Source organism: Trichogramma pretiosum, unplaced genomic scaffold (assembly GCF_000599845.2).
Source record: "Trichogramma pretiosum strain Unisexual culture from Peru unplaced genomic scaffold, Tpre_2.0 scaffold35, whole genome shotgun sequence".
NCBI classification, from domain to species: domain Eukaryota; kingdom Metazoa; phylum Arthropoda; class Insecta; order Hymenoptera; family Trichogrammatidae; genus Trichogramma; species Trichogramma pretiosum.
In genome coordinates this window covers 527,389-546,674 of record NW_019640943.1, presented here as the reverse complement: position 1 = coordinate 546,674, position 19,286 = coordinate 527,389, and the positions used below count along the sequence as shown (strand labels likewise).

General features: G+C 43.5%; 1 protein-coding gene across 2 annotated transcripts in view; it reads right to left on the bottom strand.

Moving 5' to 3' along the window:
- LOC106653490 (beta-1-syntrophin) overlaps positions 1-19,286 on the bottom strand; it is a 304,966-nt gene that overhangs the window by 13,614 nt on the left and 272,066 nt on the right. For both annotated transcript variants that reach the window (XM_014372944.1, XM_014372943.1), the window contains exon 4: positions 2,091-2,299. In XM_014372944.1, the coding sequence (XP_014228430.1) occupies positions 2,091-2,299 (209 nt within the window). The remainder of the gene's footprint in view (positions 1-2,090; positions 2,300-19,286) is intronic.

The window sequence follows — 19,286 nt, the reverse complement described above, 5'->3', positions numbered from 1 at the left end:
TTTGCCCTTGCGCGCGCGCGCGCGCGACGTTCCGCATCGCTGCCTATCGCAGCTCCGTACGTACCCGCTTAAAAAGTTAAGCGCGTACATGCTTCATCCGTAATTTTGCCTTTTTTTTCTCTCTTCTACTCCATACCCTCGATTTTTCCTTTTTTTCCTTTTCCTTCGTTTTTTTTCTGCCTTATTTCTCTTGTCCACGGAGAGAGAGTGAAAATCCTTCGACTCTCGCACGCACTCGCGCAGGCAGACAGGCAGGCAGGCAGAGAAGTTCGGCGCTTCATGAGTCGTCCGCGCACCGTAGCAGTAGTGAAAAAAAAATTGTAATAACGAGAGAAACGAGTCAAAAAGGAAAAAAAGAAAAAAACAGAAACGAATACGAGAAAGAGCTCGTAATTAGAAGCTAGAATAACCCGGGCTTTTCCTTTTTTCTTCAAAAGAAGGAACATTTCCCCTCCGAGGAATTTGCATATTATTTTCATAACCCTCCGCTTTCTTTTTTATTTTGAAAACTCCGCGCGCAATTTTCAACAAACTGCGACAAAAATGTGTGCGTGCATTTTCACGCGCGGCGAATTTCCAAATCTTCGCATTATCCAAATTTCCTTTGCAAAGTCCGCGTTGCTAAGCGCGCGTGCCCCCCCAAAAAAAAGAAGGTTGTTTCGTGCGCCGAGCTGATATTCACGCGGGTTTTCACGAACAAAATGCGCGTAAGTACACCAAGCCGCGCAAAGTCATCGTCCCATCGTTAATCACGTTTAGTTCGCGCGCCCGTAATACATCATGTTTAGCTCGCGATATATAATAAACGCGCTTTTCCCTAAAAAGATATGTACTCGGCATCGTGTGCACGCGCTCGAGTTCATATCTTGCACCGGTTCGCGATGAAAAAGAGAGAAAAAAAAAATTGAAAGAAAATTCGCGAGCGTGTACGTGAAAAAACTTCTTTGACCGCGTTTGTGCCGTGGTACATGTACGGGATATACACACAGCTCTGTATATAGCTCACGCGGTGGAAAAATTTTTCACGTCGAGATTTCGAGCTTTTCTCCTCCCTGCAGCGACGTTTTCTAATACTCGCGAGAGAGAGAGAGAGAGAAAATGACGCGTCGGAGCTCGAGACGAAGATTGCCTCGCCTAGAGTCCTGCATCGCGGGTGTAATTTATTATACGTTTATTTGACGCTCCGATTTGTCTTCAGTTTTCTCGCTCTCTCTCTCTTTTAATTAAAACATTTCTAATCTATCTTTCGAAAAACCCTCGCGTAAAAACCGATCGTTCATGCGTTCACGAAAAATATGTACGCGTACGGCGTGTAAAGGGCACCTGCATCTATAATTGATCGGCGGCACTGATACACCTGATTGCGGGTCAACGCCTCGATTCGTGTATATATAATATATATCGATTATCATGCCACGCGTGCCTCGCGGGGCCGATGTACAACAACTATACGTACCTATACATAATTGTCCCCTAGCCCTGGTGCACTACCACCTATATGCGCGACGCGTATACGTATACGCACGACTGCTCAAACGGTCTTCCCGATGCATACGTGTAGGGCCCGTATTTGCTGTACGCGGCTAATGGCGTAATTAGCGGCCACGTATACGCGTTATCGTATACATACGCAGCGGGCCGGGGATATGCACATTTCGTCGAGGGCACGTCGAAAAATGTCGAAAATGTACGCGATATCGCCGAGTGCGAAACGAATGCGATTGCGAGCGACTCTGAAATTCGATTGTACGCAGAATGTACAGATGGTTGATTCTCCCGAAGTCTGCTTTATGCAAGTCTACATGCCATGTTCTTAAATAGTAATTATTCTATTGGAAATTTTTTTTACTTATAAAATAATTTACACTTTATCACTTGCAGTTTTGCAGTTAAAGGCACTCGCCATCTAGCGGTGGGAACAGACTTTAATTACAATTAAATTTTTATACTTTTTTTCAATCGATTATCCGTGAATGTTTAAATTCGAGTACAAATCTAAACCCTTTTCATTAATTTTTGCATCATTAAAACAACGATCGTAAATCAACGAAAAAAAAAAAAAAAAACATCTCCTCCTTCTATCCCCTTACCTGTATGCAGTGCCGCCTGGCCAGCCAGCCGATGTGTTGCAGCTGGGGCGGATCGGGCAGCGCCGACGCCAGCCTCAGCGCCTTGTGGGTGAGCGCGGCTAGCGCCGAGTGCAGCGCGTTGAACCAGACGTTGGCCTCGGCGCTGTCGGAGGCGCGCAGCCAGCACTCGTGCACGCCGTCTGGCGAGTGCAGCTCCAGCACGCGACCCTCTGCAAAACGATAAATTCGCACACGTTTACAAAGGCTTGAGTTAGAGGTTGAAGTCAGAGTGTGATACGTGTGTAAAAAAGTAAATGTTTATGCATATCGGGCGGGTGTGTGCGAGCCTTATTTCACCGAGAGAAATGCGGAATGATTAGAATTTCACGGTTCGAACGCAGCGCTGAAGTAGACACAGACACACACACACATCACACACAAATACTACGGCATACACATTGTAGTACATAGTAGTAGTGAGACTCTTCGCTTAATGGATTTCTCATTACGGTCCATGAGCTATGCAATACGCGAGAGAGAGAGAGAGAGAGAGAGAGAGACAGGGGTATAATAAAGGCACTATAACTTCCGTTGTCAAGTAGATGACAACTCAATTTCAAGTTAAGCTTGACGTACCTCGCGTGCTCTTGAAAGTTCCCCAAATGCCTCGCCTCTTGCCTGCACACCCACACACACACACACACATACCTATACATATAGATTCCGCGAGAAGCCCTGGCGCGTGGTATGCGCGAGCGTGCAGCGACGCGACGCCTCTCCTCCTCCTCCTGCTGCTGCTCCTGGCTTCTTTTATATAAAAGACATACCTGCGCCTATAATATACCTGGCGCGATCGCGAGCATGTGCCGGGCGGGGGGCTGGCAGCAGGGGGCGAGAGTAGTAGCGCGTTATATTTTCGGCAAGCACCTCCTGTATATTTATACATTCATCGAAAAAGGGAACGGGCTTGAGCGAGTAGTGCGCGCGCGCCATATCGTAACGAGGATTGCATCTGTCATCCGCGCGGCGCACGTGCCGCATGCGGAATATAACCGGGCTAGAGAGAGCTGATGGTTCCTCCTCGTTGCACAAAGAGGGTATACATGCGTGTGTGTATGTGCGCGCAATGCCGAGCCCTACTTGTTATGGGTATACGCGTATCGATGCGCCATATATATAACGCGTATATAATAATAATACAGGCGTCGTTGGCGATCAATTCGCACTGCGCGCCTACGGCGTTCGCACATATAACGATCTTTCTCGAACTGCAGCGTATATACGTGTATACCCAACCCCGGCAATTACTGCATACGTACCGATTGTTTCATCCTATATACGCGAATAAATGTACATCATATCGTGTGTGTGTATGTGTGTGGGCATGTATAGCGGCCGACGAACGTGACTTGATTTCAGAGCGGGTGAAGGCAGCGAAGGAAGGACGGGGGAGGGAGAAAGGGAGTCGCGTACGCCGGGAGCCCCGCTAGATGTCACGCGATCATTTTTGGACGACGCATTCATTGAATTGCCGCGGACGTGAAATAAAGGTGTCGAGAACAAAGATACTTCAATCGATTCGTCTAATTTATTCTGATATTACCATAACTCGGCTTTAAAAAACGATTACACTCAACAAATCCTGGATAATCAAATTGAAAATATGAAGTACACCATAAGCTGACTACTACGATATTGCTATTGCAAATCATGGTATATTAGAGCCCTTTGTTACAGAAAAAATTCATATAAAGCAATGTAAGAAAACATACATTTTTAAATTACATTTCATGATTTCATTTCGACAGTTGACAACGTAAGCCAAAGTGATTGGCCCGTCTATTATCAATATCGACTAGAACGGGAAGAAGGCTTGCACGACATGTTTCAGCTCGATGAACCCGATTCGCCGAAACTACTGTTTCCGCTTAACAGACGGCAATATACCGAGATGATTCTACGATCATATTGTAGACGATGGTCGAATCATTCAAGCTCAGAAAAATGTCAACTATTAATGCTTATCCACAAAGTTATCATTGTGGTAGCATTGAAGTGTAAAATTAGGATTGGTAGACTTACATAATGTATTTGCCATGTAAGGCTTTTTGTATAACTTAAAAATTTTATATAGTCACTTATTATTAATGACATGCTAATGGTAGCAAGAAATTAAATTGGTTAACAGAACCCTAACAAAGCCTCTTTTTCCTCCAACTAAATGCTAAAACTTTGCCTTTTCTCTTTTGGTTTACGAAAATTCGGCCATACGCCATCTAGCGGTAACTTATGAATAACTGCGTGCCTGAAAAATATCAATGTTGTTTAAACGTTTGTCGCTGTATTTTTCACTCAGTCGAAACTCTGCTTCCACCTTTCTTGCCTTGCTTTTCGTCTTGAAATGGTCACTCACAACAATATGTACATTAACCATTATGCCATTCAAAAGCTCGCCGTGAACTAATCGCTGAATATGAACAAGCACTCGATATATCGACGCTGTAACATTATGATTTATTGTTTACGGGTAAAATAATAAAAAGTGAATACAATTTGTTTTTACGAGTAATGAATAACCGGCAACATATATTTCAAAAACATAACATGTATTTTCAGACACGCTTCGAGCACGTTTTAATTTTTTATTCTCTACCAGTTGAAATTTCGGCTACTGCTTTTTTTAGTTACACCTGAAATTTTCATCTCAGTCGTCTCCAGACTCAGCCTGCTATTAGAGGCTATTTTAAAACTCTTCAATTTCCAGGTCAACGTTTTTTTTATAAGTAACAGAGTTCGTTAATGCAAAACGATGCAATACAAAATATTGCATGTGGCTCTTAATTTTTCTGATTTTGTTTATAAAAAGCATATCAACTGCACCGATCGTTTTACATTGTAACGTATTGTCATTCAATTTTTTTGAGTGGCAGATACGAGTCATTTTCAAAGAATAATCTCACCCAGCTTTATTTATTATTATTTTTTTTTTCCAACGAATTCCAACCGTTGTAACCCTTCCTCGTTTTTCAAGCGCTCCGAACGTCAGTTTTAAGTTTCCTTGTTGATATTAAAGCCAAGTGCTTTTACCGCTGGCACTTCTAGTGAATCCCATTCAAACGCTCTGCAAATATAAGCGAGAAATGCCACTACTACTACCCTACGTCTTATTCGTTCTTCGTCTTGTTTTCTCTCGCTCTCTGCGCCGACGGACAGTAGAAGCCTTGCACTTCTTTTTTTTCTCTCTCTCTCTAGCTCGCTCTCTATCTCTCTCTTTTCATATTTGCCCCGAGGATTTGAACTGAAAAAAATCTCTCGTTTAGAGCTAGCCCGCGCCTGATGCCCAGTGTAGTGAGAGCTGCTCGCTCTGTGTCTCACACGCGCCGAGCAGCAGCAGCAGCAGCAGAGATTTTTCAAGGATTAAAAGTTACGAACCCGTGACGAGCATGCGAAATTTTGTTCGCGTATATAAAAAAAAATGTTGACTCTTTGCGTAATCGTAATTATTCTTTTTTTTCAGTCTAGTTTTATTATTATTATTGTCATTTTTATTATTTTCTTTTCTTTTCGTTAACAATCGCAGCTACGGGGATTTCCAGATTTCGCAGTAGTTTAACGACTAAAGGGGTCACCAATTAAGCAACTCGAGACGGACACATGACAATTAATTATCGTTTCGATTCGCTGTCTGTAGCGCATTCCAATTTAGGCTTACAGCTATAAATTTAGACTTCACTTTATATCTCTCTCTCTCTCTCTTTCTCTCCGTCTATTAAAAATCCTCCAGCTCGTGCACGCGCGTTACCAATTCGGCAGAATCTTTCAACGGCTTCTCGTCGAATATTTTTTTTCTTTTTAACCCTCAAGCTCGCCCGCGTAGTGCACGCAGGTCACAATACGTCAAAGAGGAGTGTATAGTAGCGGTAGTAGTCGTCGTCTCGACGTACACGAAAATTATTATCGAGGCCTCACAATTTCCTTTAACCAAATTCATATATACTCGCGCCGTTGGTACGCGCGGAAACCCTATGAGTTCTTGCCTCGCTATAACGAGCGCGCACGCGAGTGCAAAATTATACGCGCAGCTGCCATGCATACCCATACCCAGAAAAGAGAGAGAAAGAGAGATCAACGAGCGCAAAGCGAGAGAGAGAAAGTCGAGACTCGGAGTCTATTAATTGAATTTCCCAGCGCTGTTTGCGTAATCATTTCTTTTTCCCGATATTCATCGGCATCGCGCCCCCGCGCGCATCACTTGTCTGGTATCGGGCGCGTTCATTAATAGTTATAAGATACATATCTGTGCACGCGGTGAGTGGTATCATCCTGCGCATGCGTAGCCACGTGTAGTCGCGTACTCATTTTTTTCATGTTTGCTAATTAGAGTGATCGATGGATTCAATTTTTTTTTGCACACTGCACTGTCTCTCATCTCTCTCTCTCTCTCTCTTAATTAAAAGTCCTGATGATTGCAGCAGCGTGTGGGGGCACTTACCGCGTACGCGATACGCTGAGAATCGCGCGCGCGACTGAAAAGATCAGCTTAAATTCGCGCACGTATTATTGTTACACGTGTGTGCGACTCGGTCGTGTGTGTATATGTGCGCGAATGACCCAGAGTATATGTATATAATGTTAGGGTTCAAATTTATTTTGATTTATGCCCTCGGCCCTATAACAGTTGGCAACGTCACGTGCTGTCTCGGGGCTCATAAATTACGTCTCTAGCTTCGAGCAGGTATACACACACACACACAAGCTTATATACGTTTAAAGGCCTCCGCTCGGTAGCTCTAACGAAAATTCAACGAATGTCAAAAGGATTATATGCACAGAGCCATTCATTACCAGATGACTACAAACGAGAGAGAGAGAGGGAGAAAGAGCGTACGCAAGCTTTTTTTTTCTCTCTCTCTCCCATATAGTGCGTATATATACATTCGCTCGTTAATACGCTTGCGAATAAATCCTTTTTTAAAACATATATAACAAAATATACGCGCGCGCGTATAAGGGTAGCATATGTCAGATTGTCCATATACGTATATGCGCGTACATGTGTATTTTCCATTTTACTCTCCCGTTCCTCTTTTTTTTTCCTTCATTTTTTCCATTCTATCAGTGCGTGCGTAGGCGGAAAAAAAAATCCGAAAAATAAATCCGTCGGTTATAACAACGTCCGATATGTATATACGTGTAACGGTACATCGACGCGGAGTCATTATTATCCAAATACACTGCGCCGGGCTGCACGCGTATAAGCTCCGCGATGCTCGATTTAGCTCGAGCTCGCAAATTAATAGTCATCGAACGAGAAAGACGTTCGAGACATTGTTGAAGGAGTTGCTGCTGCTGCTGCTGCTGCTGTAGCATGGAATATAATGTGTAGGTATATACAGTGTGTAGCCGTGCAGTTGAAGCATCGGCATCGACGTAATAAACGCTCCGTTGCCGCTGCTGCAGTGGTGAAAATGAAGCCGATACGCGCGCGCGCGCGCCTGCCGTCACGGTTTAATAGATATTTATGGGCCTCCAGTGTCATGCTGCTCGCGCCCGAGAGCTTTCAAGTTGTGTTCTACGGTGGCTAATTACATTTCCTCTCTCTCTCAGTCTCTCTCTTGGCGTTATGAAATTTCATTACTGCCACTTGCTACGTTATATCATTATTATTTTATTATTTTATATGTATATATTCGCCGATGCAATTGTCGACTTTTTAATGATTGATTCGTCGTCGCCGTCGTCGTCGTAGTAGTCGGCGGGGCCTTGATTGATTATGTCACGCCGTGTCAAGCTCGCCTCGGAAGCCAAGTAATGCGAAAATAATGTCACGCATGATTACGATATATAATATATAACATATATAATACGCTCGTGCGTAGTATATTCCCGTTAATGGACCGTGAAGAATACGCGAGATAGGGCGACGGCGGCGGCGGCTTTTCCATCGTCGGTATATTGAAGGAAAAATCGAAGGGAGTGTAAAACGTTGAAAATATCCGGGCCCCGGTGTTATATACATTATTATACCCTTTTAAAAGCCGTCGCCCATCAAACTTTCTGCCGTATACGCGATTATCTCCGAATAACGAAGTTTGACAGTAAAAAAAGTCCATTTAAATCGTTTTCTTACGATCGATTACGATCATCCTCCTCGTCGTCGTCGTCGTCGTCGTATCTACAGCTCTGCCGAGCGCGTTATTATTATTACACGCGCGGTTATAAAAACGGAGGGAGGGCGGGCGGGGAGAAAACTTTGACCGCAGAGCTTGCCGGAGTATTTTATCAGATGAGAAGTGCCGCCTACGAGTTAATGATGATTCTGTTACTCGTCGTCGCGCTCCCGGTAATAATCCGAAATTACACGCAGCTTTAAAAAGTTTTCCAGATCCTAGACCTATATACCTATCTACCACTCTTGTATGCGAACGCGCGCCGCGCGGCAGAGAGAGAGAGAGCGAGCGAGCTCTTTAAGCGTTTGAGTTTATAGATATATAGATACGCGCGTTGCAGCTTCTCTCTGTGTATAACCATAATGTGGGAGGGCAAAAGGGAAGCAGCGAGAGTGGAGTGTCTGTGGGCTTCAAAGAAGATATTTTTCATTGTTGCTCTCTCTCTCTCTCTTTCATGGACTTTGTGAAAGTCGACGGCTTACGGCCAGGGTAGGACGAGGTGGAAATAGTTGGAATATTTCCGTTATTTCATTACACACAACGCCGCGCGCTCGCACGCGATATGCACCGCGCGTATTAATTTATCCAACGCGCCGCGTAACTCTCAGCGATATATAGAATTTGTATAAATGGCAAAAAGTGAGATTTGTGGAAATTCTCTCTCGCAGCTTGCGAATGTTTGCGATGTCGATTGTATGCACCGAGCTGCTTGCGTACGCGTGGAGTTCAAAGGCATATTTTTCCTTACATCAGTTTTCAGATGTTTGTAATATTAATGACGACGGGCTTGTAAGTAAAAAGAAAAAAAATAATGATAAAAAATAAAAATAACAATATAAATATAATAAAGGAAAAGCTCGGGAACAAGCGAAACAAATTACTTTCAAAAGCAGAGCGAGCCTAATAAATATACCATAGAAAACCATATAATAAAAGCAAGGTAAAGCAAGTTGCAAAAACAGGAAGCTTCTTTCTTGGCCCCCGGGATAATAGACAGATATAGTATATAGTACATATATACGCGAATGAAAGAAAAAGCTCTGTCTTTTTCTCTCTCGCCCTCTCTCTCCCTCTCTCTCGCTCTCTCTTGGTGCTGCCAGACAAAAGGTGCGAGATGGCGCGTGGAAGAGAGAGAGAACGAGAGCAGGAAAAAAAAAGGACGAAAGAAGAAGCGATGATGCCCCAAGGTAGTCTATGTACTCGTATATAGAGGAAGAGAGAGAGAGAGAGAAAAAAATAAGATGTTAGCAGCCACGCCATTTGTCAAAAACAGGTGAGTCGCGCGTACATACGAATTTCTGTATTTGTGCTGCTGCTGGGTGGAGAGAGTGAGAGAGAGTAGACAAAGACACACACACACACACAAACCCTCGTATATAAAGCGAGAGGTTGAGGAGTGAAAAAATATATATAACTCGAAGGGCCTCGAGTTCGAAAAGCGCCGAAAACAGAAGTAGAAGTAGGACAACGACCCGAGACGACGTACACTTTTTTTACTTTCGTATCTATCGATGAAAATTCGGTCAATAATATCCACGCAAGACAAGTCCTCTTTCAGACACATGAAAAATATTTAAACCACACACGTACGTACATCGCGACTGCTACCCGCTCGAGCACAGCTATACGCGACACCTGGAATTTACGTACACTCAGATAAAGCTCGTCGTACGCAGTATAACGCACAACAACGTACACTGAGACGCGATTGGTACAGCTATTGCGATCGCATTGTGCCACTACGCGTACGGCGAAAATATACCGCCTGTGGCTCCGAAAAGAGTGGGGGGGGGTTTGAAATACGTACGCAGTGACTGCTATTAAAAATAGTACCACAGCGGCTCTTTTTTTAGTGCACTTTTAATATCATTTTTCGATTGAGTTGAGTCAAGTATAATACTTTATATAGTTGTATGTTTTGTAGTGTATTTAATAAATATAACTCGTTATTATTTCAAACTCGTTTATTTTCAATAATTAAATAATTTACAAAATAGATTTTGGAATAATATAAAACATATCTTTATCCTTTTTATATTTAACTGCAGATAAAGTTTTCATATTTTGTAATATGTACTCAAAATCTGAACTTTTTGAGAGTACGTACTGCAAAATATGAAAATGTTTATTGGAATGCTGAAAATTGAAAGTACACAAGTAAACTTAATTAAACAACATGAATATGTTACTATTCGAAGAATAAAATGATGGGACTTAAAGTATCTGAGTATACATTGATATTTTTCAATGCGTATACTCAATCACATCAAGACCAGATAAAGTTTTCATATTTTGTAATACGTACTCAAAATTTGAACTTTTTGAGAGTACGTACTGCAAAATATGAAAATGTTTATTGGAATGCTGTAAATTGAAAGTACACAAGTAAACTTAATTAAATAACATGAATATGTAACTATTTGAAGAATAAAAAGATAGGACATAGAGTATCTGAGTACGTACTCTACATCTCAACTTTCCAAAAAACATTTAAAATTTAAACTGAAACACATATCTATAAATAACTAACATGTATAAACTAAGTAAATACTTTCACTACCCTACAATATATTTGACAAAAAAGAGATAATATGGGCATTCTTACTTATGTGTAATAGGATTTTCACCCATTACTTTGGTAATTAAGATATGAATGAGTTTTCTCTCAAGAAAAACTTCATTCTTTGCGTACTCTCCTAAAATTAACCTTCCCACTAAGTTCTCATTTAAAAAATAATATAGGGAATTCTTAATTTTATAAGCATCTGGAAAAATGAGTTATATGTAATAATAATGGGATGGATTATATAAATAAAAATATGGAGAATGTATATAATTAAAATGGGTTCTCTCAATACCTGAAATTTTAAATTGGTCAGACGACTCGACCACTACCATAGCATCTTCCTCCTCATCACAGCTCATCCCTTGATCAACATTCTCCATTTCTGTATTTTTAATTAGTAAAACTTAATATAAGTATTTTTATATGAGAAACGCGAACATAACATACCGATGGATGCTTGATAAAAAATAGGTTATGCTACATTTCATGGTAATGATTTTAGATTAAGAATGATATAATTTAATTAAATAATCATTCCAATGAGGGATAAACTAATTAATTTTATATTTGGATGGTACATAGTGTGCTTGATGATAGGCAACGGCTCAACGCTTCTGTCTCCTAGCTGGTGGCATTAAACACAATAAACACTACTAGTACCAAAAGCGCGGTTAGTGGTTTAAATTTCATGAAAAAAAGGGTAGTGGCAGCTCAATTTAGCGGGCCTCAACGACTATGTTAATATGAGCGCCACCTGAACTTGGAGAGCAGTAACTGAACTAATCGCGTTTCAGTGTACGTATAACGAAAGCACACGGGTACGCACGCGTCTTGCAGCACGTATGGTATATCGGCACGGGCTCGTGTGCTGCTGCTGCTGCGTCGCGCTGTCTGACGTATGTAGCAGCAGCAGCAGTGGCACACGGAGAGCTGATATAACAGGGAAAATCGCTTTCCGTGTGCCACATCCATACACGTATACACACACACACACACACGCGCGCAGCCATACGGGGTGACAGCTTTATACGGTCACCGGCAATCACAATTACCAAGGACACCTCTACATTTGCGTGAAATTATGTATTCGAACACATGCCTCTGTCTCTCTCTCTCTCTCTATATACTCATACGGTTTCCGGGGGGATGAGAACCATTAAAAGCGACAAGTACAAGAGAGAGAGAGAAAGGATCCGGGGGAAGGGGGTGGTTGGCATAGAGGTACGGAGCTCGAAGCAACGCCACTTATTATAATTTGATTAGTACTCCGAATCGAGAGCACAAGCCTCGGCGCTGCTGCTGCTGCTGCTGCCGTTCCCCAGTGCCGTCGTCGTCACGTTATACACCGAGTACAGCAGCCTCGGCTGCTGTTCTTAAGGCCCCACACCTCCGTAACCCGCGCGCGCGCGCGAACGAGTTCCCTCGCGTATATTCTATACGCGTTGCTGCTGCTGCTGCTTCTCTGTGCACAACACACGGCTTTGGGATTTTAATGAGATTTAACTCGAGCGCGCGCGATACATAGAGCGCATATTATATGTACGGTAAAACGTAGCGATAATTCGACTATGTATACGGTATATATACGCCGTATAAGTCGAGACGCGGCAGCAGCAGCTGCATAAGGGAAAAGCGTATACGATGAAAAAGGATAAAAGAGAAAAGATTGGCACTCGAGAGGAGGCAGCAGCAGCAGCAGCTACGAAACTGTTGCGCCGCTCCGCAGCGCAAATGTAATTCGGCTGTTTACGGTGGCTCGCCTGGATAGTAACCGTAGGAGAGAGAGAGAAAATGGGGATTATTAATGGTCAGAGCAAGAGAGAGAGAGAGAGAGAGAGGCAGAGAGAGAGAAAGAGAAGCTACGAGTCCCTGGTGGATCTGTCACGGATAATTTGCATAACGACGTATAACGACGCGCCGCCACCCGCGTATTATTATGCTCTATGCGCGCCGCGCGCTACGGCTCCGGAGAAGCTGCTGTTGCTGTTGTCTCTCTCTCTGCTGTGCTGTGCTGTGTTGCAGCCTGCCATCCTCAACGACTCGTGCGCCGAGATAGGCGAGGCGCGCGTGCAGCAGGAAGTAATTGTTGTCTAGTTTCTCTTCTCTCTGTCTCATATATACATAGAACCCACGTGCAATAAACGTCGTAGATATATATTGTATTTATTGGACTTCATTATGCGCGTGTGTGTGTGTGCGTGCGTACGTATACAAGTGATATATATAATACACGCGCGGTGTGTCAAGTGGTACGAGTCAACGATACGGTCAGACACGGCGTTCGTTCATTTCCAAGATTCTTTTTTGCACCCGTGTAAAAATTGATAATCTTTTCGAAAAGTTTTCCTAAACGCCTCTTTGTATCTCTTGAGTCAACATTTCTGAAATTGTCCGAAAGTTTTTATCCTTATATAGCTCAGTGAGATTTATGAACATTTTTGATATCATTTTGGAACTTGAATTTTTGGTATGGAACTCAATGCTTTTTTTCTGATTCTTTTGCATATTCAAACGTGGCATTATTAATTAAAATTATCGAATGCTTAACTGAACAAAGAAATATTTAAATTTATTTTTCCAAGTTTCTCCCGCATTGAAATATATTTATTGAGTCACACACTTCGAGTGATCTTTCAAACTCCCGCATTTTTTTAAATGCCCCGTATAATTTTCGATGTTCGATTATTTCGCAACTAATCGGTAGCCAACGGGAATCGGCGCTCGGTTACAGGTTATGGGTCTCGTGTGTACATAGTAAAACGTAAATACATTTTTTTTACTTTTTTTTCCTTTTTTTTTTTTAATTAATTCATCAATCCGGACACATGACCTCCTCGATGTTAAACGGTGTGACTCCTTCGAGCGGAGCTAGGATTAGCAATTTCGGTGAGTCTCTATGAAAATCGTCAGCAACCGCGTGACGATCTCTCTATCTCCTCGGAACTTTCAGGAACGAAGATCTCTTACGATCCATCATGGACTGGTCCGCTGAACGTGAAACGAAAATTCGAAAACATACCCTTTGCCATCGCTTATTATTTGTTCGTCTGCGCCTGGGCCGGAGTGACGATTTACCGTACGAGAAAAAATGAAATCATACGAAATTTTGGGCTCTTCTTTGGCGCACACGATCGTTTGCAAAAATCTAAAATGCCAATGCCGTTTTTCACGCAGTTAACGTGACCGTCGACTCGGATTACACGGAGCAAAAACTCGAAGAATTCGAAGTGTATAAATTATTCGATGGGTAAGGTGGATTCACTTTCGGGCGGGGCGGAATCGCGCGCAGCAGACTCGTACATGAAAATTTGCAGATGGATCATAGCCGTGGTGGTGGTGTTCGCCGTCTTCTGGTCGATAATGTTTCTGGTCTTGCTGAGAGTCGCGGCGAAGCCCGTGGTTTACACGTGCATCGGCTTGTTGTTCTTTCTCCTCGTCTACTGGACGCTCGCCATGCTTTATTTGCTGTCCCTTGCCCAGACGACCGAAGCCTTCATCCTGTTCGTCGTTGCGCTCGCAGTGCTGCTTATCGCCACCTACGTGTTCTTTCGGAAGCACAAATTCATCCCGATGACCTGCGAAATCATTCGAGAGGCGACCAAGCGAGTGTTATACACCCACTTCACGAATGAATTCTGTAACCTTCTTACCTTTTTCGTTCGTTGCAGAGCTATACTGGCCTGTCCGTTGGTGTTCGTCTACGCGCTCGTCTATTATCTTCTGATCATGACCTTCACGCTTGTTTGTTTCGGTGCGTTCTTGATGATTTACGATATCAGCAAGAAGGAAGATGGCCACTATTCGGCTCACTTGTACCTCTTCGACGTCGTCGTTGGCTTGTCTCTCGTCTGGGTCAATCTCCATCTCCATGGCATGTACCACGTGACCGTGGCGGGTATTTACGGCGCCTGGTACTGGACCATGAACAAGAGGCAGCTACCGCGCTTCACCACGCTGCGTTTCGTCTACATCGCCGTCAGGTTAAATATCGAACGAAATTCTTCGCATCTCGTTACGATTACTTTTCTGCTCGCAGATACCACGTGGGCTCGGTGTCGTTCGGCTCGCTGATCATGTCCGTCTGCACCGTACTGCGAGCGCTGCTCAGTCACGTCACCTCGTCCGTTGACGTGGTGGACACCACCGGCGCGGATCTGGCGAGCTGCGGCTTGAACTGCTGCGGCTCCATTCTCCACTTCTTTCACGTGATCGTCGAGGCGGTCACCGACATGTCCTACGTGCACATCGCGCATCACGGCACCGGCTTCATCGAGGCCGCGCGAGCCTCCTTCCATCTGTTCAAGAGAAATTACCTGAAGGTCGCCGTGCTCAAGCAGGTTGTAAAAAAGACGGTCGCGCGCGCGCGCGTGTAGTACACGAATCGAGACGAGATTCATAATTCGGGAGAGAATTTTTTTTCGATAATTTTTTGCAGATCGTGACGATGTTGCGCGTGATCGCCACTCTGGTGATCACGACCCTGTCGATTCTCGTGTTTTGGGCACTACTGGCGCAGCAGTCGGTCGAATTAACGGACAGAGTGGTGGAGCTGTCGGTGCTTGTAATTTTAGTCCTGATAATGACTTTTGTAATACTTGGAATACTGTCGTTGGCCATCGAGACCATCTTCATCTGCGTGCTCGAAGATTATGAAATGAACAGCGGCAGCAACAGACCTTACCACATGTCGAACAAGTTGAAACAGCTAGTTCTCGAGAACAGACTGGAGTGAAATTTTCATCAATAAGAGATGAATTGTTTTTTTTTTTTTTGATTATCTACAAAGAAGTACTTGATAAGAAAACATCTACTTGTTGATTTTTTGGCTCATCATCTCTATGCTAAGTTACTCAAACTTCACGCTTTAATGATTAGGAAAACCAAAATTGTAAATTTTCGTACATTTCGTGTATTACTTTTACAGAGCTTCGGTTACGATACATCATTATAAGGTGTGATAATTTTTAAAAGATAAATTGTAATTGCTCATTAAGCTGAAGTTCTTTTATTGTAATTGATTCGAACATTTTTGCTGAAACTTGCATACGTAACGCGATTCATCGACAAAAAGTAATTAGACGATTTTAATTAATAATAATACAATAAAAACTTTCCATGAAAAATCAAAACTTTTCAACCATCGAGACTCATGAAAACACGACTCACAAACCCCAATGAAAAAAAAAGAAACCTCTACGAACGATTCAAAACGATTCTTAATTTTATACGCAACACACAATGCTGCTGCTGCTGCTGCTGCTGCTACGTGCCAATAATCCAACGTAAAAATTCAAACGACGACGACAACGAGACATTCGGTGTGCGATAACAGCTCTCGTTGCGTTGCATAAAGCTGCTGCTGCTGCTGCCGCAGCGCCGAATTCATTTTCCGTATCATACCCGCCGCGTCGTCGGTCTATCTCTACTTTTTTCGGCTTGCTCGATCGCGCGCAACACGCCGTACGGCATTGTGCATTCTCTCTTTTTCTCACTCGCTCGCTCTATCTTCCTCTCTCGGAATGAGATGTAATTTGCTTGCTCCGGCACGGCATTATTTTTTATTTTTTTTTTACATTTTTTTCATTTCAAAAAGCAGAGAGTACGTGGCAAGCCATAGTAGTAGTAGTATTAGTAATAGTAGTACGTCGTAAAGCAGCAACCGTGCACACGCATTCGTGCCACACGCGCGGCTGCTCTCGCGCGCGCGCAATATAGTAGTATTAGCATATTTTGCTGTAGGCGATCAATTTCATGGAGCCATTTTCGCATGTCGGACGACGTTAACTGAATTCTCTCTGATCCCTTTCTGATGGTTTCGCGAGCCGTGTAAGTGTGTACGTGTCTGTGTACTGCACACACAGATGCAGAGATCCTCTCTGGCATCGGTGTACGTACAGCGCGTATATATATTCCGTTTATACACCGCGGTGGAAAAAAAGTGAACTTTAACGTTGCAACAGCAGCAGCAACAGCTACACAGAAGTGATGATGTAAAACGATCGTGTGCGCCTATCGAGTACTATATACGCGTACCATACATGATACAGCGTGGAGAGCTGCGTCGGTCAAAAAAAAAAAAAAGAAAAAAAAAGTTTTGCGGTCGAATGGAGATGGCCGTGTGCAGATTTTTGTTAAAATCGTTACAGCTGATGAGAGCTCAAAAATCACTGAGCCAGCTCTCTCTCTCTCTCTCTCTCTCTCTCTCGAGTCTAGGCAAAATTGATTTTGCCATACGCGCGTGCGGGATTTGTACGTAATATATATACGTATTTTTTTTTTTGCTCCAGAGAAAGTAGAGAAAGAAAGAGAGACGGTATAAAACGGAGCGCACGTTTTTTCCCTCTTTCTCTATTGCGAGAGAGCTGCTATATATATCTTTTTTTGCGGCGTAAAAGTTTGATAATTAAAAGTCTTTTGCCATTTATAATCAAAAAAACAGCACGGCTATATACAGCACTGAGCGAGAGAGAGAGAGAGAAAAAGTCTAAGCCACAAAGAGCCCGGGTCTCTCTAGCCGCGTCGACAAACTCGTCGACGAGTTAAAATTATCTTTCCTCCGCGCGTGGCGCGTTTCAACCCTTTTGCACGGTGCAGCAGAAGCAGCAGGCAGTTATTGTTGTTCGCCGTATAGGAGTATATAAAACATTTATCTCGAGAGCGAAGAGAGCAAGCACAAAACAAGACATATGAGCCATCACTCCTCTTCCGAAATTGAGCTCGAAAAAGAAGGACCCGGGCATACGTATGTGTGTGAGCAGGCAGACACACAGAAGAAATGGCGGTTCATTTGTGCCCGAGCGCGTTTCTCGTTCACGGGGCTATATCACACGCTGCGTTGCCGCCAAGCGTAAGAGTAACGAGAAACGCTAAGCTCTTGAAAGATAAATGATACACAGCAGCAGCGGCAGCAGCAGCGGAGCTGGACGTCTTTGTTGAGAGGCGCACGGAAAAGTAAAGCAGCTTTAATGAATTACTATTTGTAGGTTCGTTACTTTTTCACTCCGCGGAAAATAATAATTAGCACTAGTTCGTTCGGCGCATCGGTGTGCAGAGCTTTCTACACAATATCGAAAAAGCCTCCGCACATAACCGAAAAATGACGAAACACGCGCAAAAAAAATTAAATCGTGAAACTTTTTTCATCGCCGTTGTTTCTGTTATTGTTGTCAACGTCGCGATTTTATTTGTAATTTCAAACTTCTTCTTCAACTTCGTGCTTTAAAGTCAGCTCTCACCCCCCACCTCCGCGTTACACAGTGCGTTTCCGAATTCTTCCCTTTCATTTGGAAATTTGCATCCACGGCGCGCGCGCGCATGACGCGGCCTATTCTATTTCAGCTCGCTCTACTGTGCTGCTGCTGCTGCTGCTGCTGCGTCGTGCACTACTTTCCATTCATTTTAGTCGCGCGCAAGCTCTGCGAGCGCCTCTCGCTCTCTCGCTCTCTCTCGGTGCCGTAATTATTTCTGTCCGCGATTGTGATGCAAATTTTTGCTGTTTTCTCTATTTACATCTCTATCTCTATATACTCTTTTCTCGGCGCTTGCTGCTTTCCATCTCTCGCGCGCGCCCGAGCTTCGCCCTCTTTTGTATATCATACCTATCTGCACCTACAATATATACATATAATACACAGACACACACACACTTGCGGAACGTCGCTATTTATACTTTTTCATGTTATTTTTTTCCGCTTCTCAACTTTCTCTCTCTGCAGCTAGCTCTCAAGTGCATATTCATTGATATCTCTCTCGCGAAGCTGTGCTCCGGAGGTGACCTTTTTCCCATTATATTCTTCCATATCTTTCGACGTAACTTCCTCGATCTCACTCGCGAAATTCAATTACGCGCGCTCGAGCTCGAGCTACAGCAGCAGCAGCAGCAGCAGCAGCCATATAGCTTTACGCGTAATCAAAAAAATATTCTCGCGAAAGATGACGACGCGAGCGCGCGCGAGAAGGAGCAGAAAAAAAGGGGGATAAATAAAAAAAAAAAAAAAAGAAAAAAAAAGAAACTTAACGGCAAGCCAAATCATCAAACTTTCAACAAAGTGAATGTGTCTCTGGAGCGCGAGGCAAGTAAGCAGCGGCAGCTGGAACAGGACAAGAACGAAAAAAAAAAAAGAGTTAAACAAAAAGCCAAGCTCGATAAAAGCAACAAACAATCAACGAGGCAGAGACGAGCCAAAGTTCGTGTGTCTCCGCGTTCATATATATAGGGCGACGGCAACAAGCAGCAGCAGCAGCTATGGGGCAAAACTTTCGTCGTCGTCGTCGTCGTCGTCACGCGTGGCTTGGCCTGGCTCTTTGTTCGCACTCTGCTGCGAGCCCTATACACACACACATACACATTTTTCGCTTCTTCGTGCATCTCCCACCCTCTCCATAGTTCTTTACGCGCGTATATCTCGTGTCTATTATACGTTATTTTATATTTATATTTCAAACTAGCCTCGCGCGCGACGAAACATTTACACCGCGCGA